General features: G+C 45.1%; 1 protein-coding gene across 1 annotated transcript; it reads right to left on the bottom strand.

The window, feature by feature from the left end:
* Nucleotides 1–5,252: 5,252 nt before the first annotated feature.
* Nucleotides 5,253–7,576, bottom strand: LOC136624745 (speedy protein 1-A-like). The gene is made up of 4 exons (XM_066598677.1): nt 7,442–7,576; nt 6,630–6,712; nt 5,913–6,081; nt 5,253–5,830 (listed from the first exon to the last, which is right to left on the bottom strand). The coding sequence occupies exons 1-4, from the start codon at nt 7,457–7,459 to the stop codon at nt 5,603–5,605; spliced, it is 498 nt and encodes a 165-aa protein (XP_066454774.1). The 5' UTR covers nt 7,460–7,576; the 3' UTR covers nt 5,253–5,602.
* Between the last annotated feature and the right edge of the window lie 2,611 nt (nt 7,577–10,187).

The raw sequence follows: 10,187 nt of genomic DNA, 5'->3' as shown, positions 1-10,187 counted from the left end.
ATCAACATTAGAGATGAGCGAGCACCAAAATGCTCGGGTGCTCGTTACTCGGGACGAAATTTTCGCGATGCTCGAGGGTTCGTTTCGAGTAACGAACCCCATTGAAGTCAATGGGCGACCCGAGCATTTTTGTATATCGCCGATGCTCGCTAAGGTTTCCATTTGTGAAAATCGGGGCAATTCAAGAAAGTGATGGGAACGACACAGCAACGGATAGGGCAGGCGAGGGGCTACATGTTGGGCAGCATCTCAAGTTCCCAGGTCCCACTATTAAGCCACAATAGCGGCAAGAGTGGGGACCCCCCGGGGACCCCCCCCCCCCCCCGCACTGTCAGCATAAAGATCGTTCTCCTCTGCCATAGCTGTAATAGCTGTTAGCCCAATGGAGCCAGCAATACAGCAGGTTCCACTGAAAGCAATGGGCTGCTGGCGTGCGCGGGATGAATTGTCGGGAAGGGCTTAAATATATAAACCCTTCCCTGCAATTCATCCAGAAATGTGTAAAAATAAAAATATATACCGGATATACCGGCGTATAAGACGACCCCCCAACTGTCACCTTATACGCCGGGAATACAGCAGAGCAAAGAATAAAAATCATTACTCACTTCTTCTGACGTTCTGCGGTGCTGCTGCAGGCTGTCGCTCCCTCCTGGTCCCCGGCAGAGCATTGCTTTCTGGACGCAGAGCTTGAAATCCCCGCCTCCAGAAAACACACATGCCTTCAGCCAATCACAGCCAATATTTAAAAATATTTCCCATGTTTCCCCATGGAGCCTTCTTGTTATTGCAACGCATAAACTTGCGATTTTCATGTGATGCGTTTTTAACATTAAAAAGTCCTATTCACTTTCACGTTAAAAAATGACGTGACTTTTCGCAGGCGGCAGCGATGCAATACTATTCTCTAGAAAAAGCATCATTGACGCTCAAAAAACTTGAGTACAATTGCGATTTTGCTGTGATTTTCTTGTGATCACCAGTGTGAAGGAGCCCTAAGGGTCGGCTTCACAGAGGCGCTGTATGCAGACAATAGAGCCCATTGATTTCAACAGGTTCGTTCAGATTTCCTTTTTTTGCTCACAAAAAAAAATGCAGCATGCTCCACTTTTGTGTGCATTTGCGCACCAAAGGACCCCAAAGAAGTTTATGGGGGTGCGCAAATATGCACACAATACACAAGGAGATGCACAATACACTTTGCAATTGCACAGTAAAAAGAACACTTCTAAAACTCATTAGGCTTAATAGCCATTTAAATCAGGGTGTGGTTGTGTGCCGTGCGCAAAAAAACATGCCCTACAGGCACAAAAAGTGCGGCAAAATACATAGATATGTATGCAAAAAACCATGCATAGGGGGCATGTACATGTACAGCTGTACATGCCCCCTTGTGTTGCCCTAAGAAGACTGACTATTAATTAAATGCCGCCTGTGGAAGTGTTGTATACCCAAGGAGTAGAGGCTGCGGAGGATGTGAATGCAGTGTGAACCGACTGGAGGATGCGCCAAACAAGTGCCAAGTCAGTGAATCCAGTCCACTGTTTCCACCAAATGTTGGAGGAACATGTGGCACTATTTACTTAATGCTGCACCACCTCGTCTCACCCCTTAGGACACCAGCCGAGACCGGTATAATGCAATTAAACGTTTCCAAGTCTGCCAAAGCGCCATGATGTCACAGCGTCTGCCAGCCCAGAGCACCCTGACCTATCCAGATATCAGTTTACAGATTTTCATGGTAAGGGTGGACTCACACAGACGTGCTTGTGTGCGTATTTGCACAAAAAAAAAATCATCTATCATCTTTCGCTTTTGCGTGCACGCGGAAGAAAATGCAGCATGCTATATTTTAGAGCACATTTGCGCACCAAAGGCCCCTTAGGAGTCTATGGGGTGAGCAAATGTGCACTTGATAACCATGTAATTGTGGGAAATCAAACACATCAGGTACTAATTAGGTTGCATAGACTTTTACATCTCGGCGTGGATGTGTCCTGCATTGATGTGATTTGTCCCCAACATCGCATAGAGCACAGTAAAATTCGCAGATACGCACATGATAGCGTGACATTCACCGCACAAAAACATTGTGCTATCGTGTGTGTTTTTGCACTTACGCTTGTATGAGGCCGCCCTAAAATGTGTTTTTTTCCCCACACAGCATACTAGCAGTAAACAGAGTCTACACATTGGATAACAAGTGGATGGTACAGGGAAATTGCCTCATAGGCTATTATGGGGCCATGTGCTGTCTATGGACTATATGGCCATATTAATGGGCGCTAAGTTAAAGCAGTGAAGGAAAGCAATTACTGTGACACAGCTGCGGAGTGCAGAATATCAGCACGGAGTAAAAAGGAGTTTTCCAGGACTTAAAAATAATCTAACTCAACTCACTTTTACTCTGAAGAGGCACATTAAGCTTCGCGGTTACTCACCAAGGCACAATACACTTGCTGGTTCCACAGCAGACACCATTCTTAGGCTTCCTTCACACAAGCCTTTTATTGTGGCTACCTTGCTGCGATAAAACGTTGGCCGAAAATCGCGACCATATTAAGCATTGGATTCCTATAGGCTTCAATGGGAGCTTCTATTGCCATTATCAGCAAGGGGAGGGGGAGAGACCTTAGCAGCAGACCGCGGAATTCCAGGCTGCGGTGTATATACGCCGCAGCCCCGTAATGTGAACGGGTGTGAAAACGGAAGACTTAGCTGCATTGCGGGCAGCCAAAAATTGCAATGCCTGTGTGAAAGAGTCTTTTTGAACCACCTCTTTACAGTAGTTGACTGTAGTGTCTTCCCTTTGAATGGCTTTTCAGTGTCTGGCAGCGGCTTCTCAATATGACTGCACACACAAGGACTCTTGAAGGCGGCTGGTGACTTATTCTTTATGGCACAGCACCTCCTGGTGTGTATGACATTCCCAATTGTGGGAAGTCTCCTCTCTCCACCTGAAGCATTACCCTTCAGGTCACTCTTGGCCTACTGCAGTCAAACAAATTCAGGATTAGCTCCCCACCTCCAAAAGTCAACCCTCCTGCCTGCGCATTGAGCCGGGTCCACCATGAAAATTAACATAGAAAAAGTCCAGCATCACTGCAAGGTCCTGACAAAATGCCTCACCTTTATTGGAAGATCATAAAAACACCTGTAGAAGGAATATCAGCTCCGGCGGTTCATGCATATCGATAATTCACTAGCCTGTAGTATGCAGTCAGATGGAGGGCATACTACAAAGCCCCTTCCCCCAAAAAGTAAGGTCTCAAATAGCTATATAATATTTAAAATAGAAAAAAAGTAATGGGTGATAGAAGTGCTGAGGATAGGGGGAATCGTATGCTAATGAGGTTTATTCTACTACATCTCACTTTCCGTACGGAGTATTAACAGATGGTGCAGAGAACTCTGGTTGTGCATTAGTCAAACTCTGGCTCCATCTAGTGGTATAGTGGGAAGCATACAGTGGTATAGTGTATTCATATAGGATAGTCAGAACTGGTATATTGGCATTTTTTTTACAATCTCAAAACAAAAAAACGTAGTTTTAGGTCAGGCTAATACGAGTAGGTCGGATTCCACATGCGGGAGGTTTGCAGCGTAGGCAGTCATACGCGGTACAGTGTTTATTCTTTGCTTGCTTGTATTTCCCGCGCTGTCGCTTAGCGATGATGCAGGTACCCCCAAGCCCATAAGCAATGTTAATTGTATGTAGGCTGTGAGTCACACACCTCCATTGACATCAATGGAGGCTATCTGTGCAGATTCTACAGTAAAATAGCATGCTGCGATTTTTTTTTTTTTCTGCTCACGAATACACAATTCATATCCACGAGAGTGAAGAAAAATGTAAAAATGCATGCCTTTCAATGCCCACATTTTACCGCAGATTGTCCGCATGGCCGCTTTCACATGACAGTTTTTGTGATGTTTTCTTGTGAGCTAAAACCAGGAGTGGGTCCAAAATACGGAAGATTTGGTCTGCAAATCTTTCCACTATACTTTCTCTCCACTGAAAGTCTCTCACGCTGGTCCCCGGGGCTGTGGCAGGCTGCCGTGTCCTCTGCACTGACACAGAACTCTCCTTCTGGTGACGGGGCTTTGAATCCCCCGCCTCTAGTAAACGAGTGCTGTGATTGGATTAAGCGCCAGCCAATCAGAGCCGGCACTCAATCATTCACAGCCATTCAGTAAATGACATCACTGAATGGCTATGATTGGCTCATAGAGCGACGGCTCTGATTGGCTGAGCCACGAGGCTTGTGAGGCATTTTCAGCACTCTCTTGCTGGAGGCGAGGTATGCAAAGTCCCATCACCAGAAGGAGAGTTCTGTGTGAAGCCGAGGACACAGCAGCCTGCTGCAGCACCACTGGGGAACCAGCAGCACCAGGGACCCAGACGCCGTAGACCAGCTGAGTATAACTCTTTTGGGGCAAAAATGAATATAAAGCAGTGTCTTATTTTGGGGGAAATACGGTATTTGGTGGGCTCTATAGATGGGCAGTTTGTTGCAAACACAAATGATGCATCTATGTTACATGATGACATGTAAAGTAAAGTATGTTCACATCGCGGAATTCACAGCTGAATGTTTAGTGGCGAATTCCGCATCAGATATCAGACTTTTGCCACAGTTTTTGTCCTGTCAAACGATTTTCCACATCACAATTTCATATACTATATTTACATTTTCTGAGTTTTATAGAACTTTAGTATTTTTTTCAACCCCTTCACATTAAAGATGATGTACATTTAAGTCATTGCTGGAGGGGGCTTTAAGATAAAGTGAAACATGTTTATGACATAGGGATGGTACAGGCTCAGCAGCTGTGCCCACAAAAGCTTCAACAAGAGCGGGCTGTAACCGACAGCCAAGATCCTGCAAGATTGGAGATACCTCTGACCCAGACCACTAATCCCTTAGATGCCACAGTCAATTGTGACCATGGCATATAAATGGTTAACAGAGAGAGGCAGCGAGTGCTTTTATTCTATATACATGCCTATGTAGCCCGCAGGGTGGGTGGATGCAGATGTGGCTTTGACAGCTGAGGTACACTGAGAAGTACGATATTCTTATCTCCTGATTTAGCATTTCACCTCTCATGAGCCTATAAGTTTAGTGTATGGGGCTCATAGGAGCTGCAGATTCCCTTTAAATACCATTTTACTTAGACACACAGATATAGAAAAAATGACTCAGACAAAGTGCAATTAGTTAAAAAATGTAATATTTATTATTTGTGTATTCTATGTGTTTTGGTTGTTACCTCCCATCACTCACGAAGAGCGAACAGCAACACGCAGGACAGGAAAAACCCCCTGTGGGGGAAACCTGTAGGGAAACCATGGCTGCTGTACTGCCCTTCCTCCGGGCATACTAAGGGAGGTAACACTATAAAATGTGTGCAAGGTGAAGGTGTGTGACTAACTACCAGGACCGTGTGGGACTACCTACAGTGACTGCATGTGACTACTTACTGTGACTACCTACTGTGACTGCGTGTGACTACCTACCATGTGCGGGTATGTAATCATGTTTATTGAATGTGTTGTTGGCTGTACAATGTGTGACCATAAAAAGCATACGTGACGTCTTCAGTCCTCATCTGTCGCCGCGTCTGGTTCCTCTTCTGCCTGTTGGACTCTCCACATCGATGGAAACCTATGGATGTTCTCACAAAGGGCGCAGGGTGGAGGTGGGTTGCCCCATGGGCCGTGGATGGTGAACTCTTGGTGATGTCTCCTGAACATGGGAATAGCCCAGCTGTGTTGGACCTGTCGATGTCTTGTCCATGCCCAATGTGACGGATCTTCTGCCATGACCTAGGATCAAACAGTGTATGATTAGTATTATTATCCCCACAGACTCTTCATGGAAGACTGGAGTGTTTTGTATTATTCTTACCAGGTCACAGGCGCTCCGGTCCACAAACGCATTAAATCCCATGCGGCGGAATAGCTGGTTACGTTGTTCAAGAAATAGGTCCTTCCTCTTCCTCCAGCTGTCTCCGAGGGCCCAGGCGTAGATCTCTTCACAGAAGTCAATGTCCTCCTCCATCTGGTTGGCTAGGAAGCTGCCAGGAAAGATTAAACCGGATGATGAACAAGTCAGAAGAGTGAAGAGCGGATTACCTGTCTAAGGCCGGCTGCACATGACCGAATTGGATTCCGCATGCGAGAGCCCACAGCGGAATCCATCTCTGACCGCAGCCGGCGACCCCGTGTACCTGCTTTTCCCTGTAATGCAGATGACTGCAGACACTCGCCATCGGTCATGTGCAGTACAATTTTTGGTAAATCTTTGTTTTTCCTGCGCCGTTGCTAGGCAATGATGCGGGTACCTGTGGCCTATCCGCAATTGATATTATGGGGGGGTCGCAGGTCGGGCAGCTTCCATTGACTTCAATGGAAACAGTCCATGCAGACCCCGCTGAAAAATGGAACATGCGCAATTTTAAATCCACTTGTGGAAATCGCAATCGCTGTCCGCTCATGTGAGTGGATATGTGAATGGTTTTTTTTTCCAATGGGTGTGGAATACCACAGATTGTCCGCGTGGGAGACGTTCGCGGATTCCGCAATTCAAATTCTAAGCAGATCTGTTCTAATAAAAGCAACTCACAGCGCTCGAAAGAAGTTTATTCGATATTCCTCTGTTCGCAGTCCGACTCTCCGGAAGTAGACGAGGACCATCGCCAGCAGGTACTGGTGGGAGGGGAAGGACAGGGAGAGGCTGGTGGTAGATTTACTTGTAATTCATTTTATATGTGATCAATATACTTCTGTGAATACTAGTCAGTAAAGAATATAACTACACTGTATGGTTAGCTGTCACTGTTACATCTAATACTGACTATAATGTCACCAAGTTACACAGCGCAGCGCGTCACCAGGCTGATTACATCAACAGAAGTCCCGTTATTTAATGGGGTTGTCCCATGAAGAATAGTGTTTATAGTTAAATCCAGCCCAGAATTAAGGACATTTTGCATTTACACTTACTAAATGTTTCTATCCCCAGATATTCCAGGACTAATGTTAGAATGGCGCCACCTGCTGGGGTAGAACCTTTATGCGTCCGGTCCAGACTTGCTTCCTTTGTAGTAACAATGTCTTACTCTCTTATAACTCAGGCCGGCTTCACACGGGTGATAAAATCACGCAAAATTTGTGCGTATTGAGGCACACAAATATGAACCCCATTCTTTTAAACGGGATCATACACATGAGCGATGCTTTCCTGCATAGCGGGAAACAAATCACAGCTTGTTCTATATGGCTACTTGATTTTGTGTTGCAACCTAATATTCTTCAATGGGGTCGGCGGAATCATTTTTTTTTTAAAGTGTAAATACAAAAAGGTTTATAGCTATAAACAACAGTTGTCGCCCCTTTAAATATGATTTTCTACTTCTTTCCACAATATTAGCTCACCTTGTCAGATATCCGCATGCAGCTGTCTCTGGTCAGGAACTTCTTGAAGTAGTCAAGCTCTTGAAAAACAGGAGAAATCGGAATATTTCAGTAATTAATGTATCTGGCTGTGATCGCGTCCAGCATCTGGGCGACCAGTCTGCTTTTGCTTTCATCTGTATTGCAGATGGACCTGGCAGTTTGCCATCAGACATGCGCAATACAGATGTCTGTATTCCCGTGCAATCATTAAGTGATGTCGTGGGTGCACATGACCTATCTGCATGTCAATTGTGGATGGGCTGAGAGTCAGATGGCTTCCATTGACTTCAAAGAAAGCCGTTTGAGCAGACACTGCAGAAAAACAGAGCATGCTGCGATTTTTTTCTACGCTTTTGAAAATCGCAGTTCATTTCCACGAGTGTGCAGGAAGAAACGATTTTCAATAGCATGCTGTATTTGCTGTAGAACCGCGGAGTGAATGCCGACCACGGATTCTGCAATGCAAATCTGTTCATGTGCAGGCGGTCTGACTGTCCATGAGAGGTTGCAGATAAATAGGTTAGAATGAATAAAAGGGAAGTAAAGTGTTAATAGCCGAGAGAACTGTAGAAGAACAGTGAGACCCCAGGTACAAACGTCTTAGAAACATTTTTGGGGAGAGAACGCTTTTAAAAGCAAAAATTGTAATATGTTAAAGGGGTTGTCCCGCGAAACAAAGTGGGTCTATACACTTCTGTATGGCCATATTAATGCACTTTGTAATGTACATTGTGCATTAATTATGAGCCATACAGAAGTTATCAGAAATTTTTCACTTACCTGTTCCGTTGCTAGCGTCCTCGTTTCCATGGAGCCGTCTAATTTTCAGCGTCTAATCGCCAAATTAGACGCGCTTGCGCAGTCCGGGTCTTCTTCTTTTCTCAATGGGGCTCCGTGTAGCTCCGTGTAGCTCCGCCCCGTCACGTGCCGATTCCAGCCAATCAGGAGGCTGGAATCGGCAATGGACCGCACAGAAGACCTGCGGTCCACTGAGGGAGAAGATCCCGGCGGCCATCTTCAGCAGGTAAGTAAGAAGTCACCGGAGCGCGGGGATTCAGGTAAGCGCTGTCCGGTGTTCTTGTTTAACCCCTGCATCGGGGTTGTCTCGCGCCGAACGGGGGGGCTGTTGAAAAAAAAAAAAACCCGATTCGGCGCGGGACAACCCCTTTAAACCAAACCTTCCAGCGGGATAATGCTGGTCGAACCAAGTGGTCCGCCTCACTGACTTGAGATCTCGGTTCCCGAGTCAAACAAGCAAACTTCAAAGTGTGTTATCCTGAAGCACCACAGTGTATCAGCATCACACTACATGCGGGCACCTTGCATACCTGTCCTGGGCTCATGCTGCACCTAGTTTGGCCAGTCTGATCCCACTGATACTGATACATAATGGAGTCTGATAGATTTATGTAGAATACTGTATACCTGCTGCAACACTAGAAACACCGGCTGGAGTCTTACCGAGGACATGGAAGAAGGCTTCCCTTTCCTCCTGTAGTTGGGCCCGGTCATCCCTCCTCCTCTTCTGGGGCTCATCCTCACACGGGCCGAGATCTCTTTTCCTCTTCTGGCCGATGCGTCCACTGTTGTCTCTTCTGCACGGCGTGCCATCCGTAATCCTTACAGGGGAAATAAAAACGGATTATCATTAGGACAAACCCATCATAGCTTCTATGTCCGGTCTAACTAACCATGCAGTCTCAATACACTGGGGTTACATTATGTGTATTTGTCCCGTCCCTCCCTGTGTAGTCACTGACCCCTATAACTTCATAGCTTACCTGGAGCTCACAGCATCCCTTCTAAACAGAAAAAATAAATAAGGAAGAAAATGTCAATAAACGTTTAATTAAATACAATAGAAAGATCATTAATACAGAATCATTTATTTTTAGTTACCCAAATATCTCTATATTTATATATAATCACCTAAATACCTACATTTATTCAAAATCACCAACATAACTCTATATATATTCAGTCACCAAAAATCTCCATAATTCAGTCACCAAAAATCTCGTAGTGACCCAAAAATCTCCATATTAATGACTCCCTACTTCTATCATCGATCTGTATTTATTCTAGTCAACCAAATATCTCCTTATTTATTCTAAGGCACTGAATATCTATATTTATTCAAAATCTCCAGTGCATCTGCATATAGATTAATTCACCCCAAAATCTCCATATTTATTAATAATTTAACTAATTTCGCTAATAATCCCAACATTTCTGAATAATCACCCTGTAGAGCCGCACATAAGACCCCTACAGCATATGTAGCCAGTATGGCCTATGGACCCATAGATACTCCATAGGCCAGCAGATCGGGGAGGCACCATACTTGGCAGTGGAAGCATTGCTTCTCATCTTCCCCTGTCATTCCCCGATCTCCGAGGGACGACCTGTACTCCATCCCCTCCGGCAGACTGGAATGGTCTTGGGACATTACTCTAACTATTGGCTCCCATCATTGTATCTGCCATAAAGCCCATGCCCTCCTGCACCGTCTATACGAACAAAGCAGGAAATGGGTATAGATGTAGCGATCATTCATATGACTGGTGCATTGTGGGAACGCAATTTACAGCATCGTTGTACATTGGAGTTAGTTATCACAATGCGTTAAATATCAAGTGAATGTCGCTACAGTTGTACATGTCTCCAGATAGAAGACATGAAAATGTTGTAAATAATAGTAAATAATTTGCTACAACATCTATCT

This window comes from Eleutherodactylus coqui, chromosome 4 (genome assembly GCF_035609145.1).
Source record: "Eleutherodactylus coqui strain aEleCoq1 chromosome 4, aEleCoq1.hap1, whole genome shotgun sequence".
Classification (NCBI taxonomy): Eukaryota; Metazoa; Chordata; class Amphibia; order Anura; family Eleutherodactylidae; genus Eleutherodactylus; species Eleutherodactylus coqui.
Note: the sequence above shows the minus strand (reverse complement) of the source record. Positions and strands in the feature narration are given on the sequence as shown.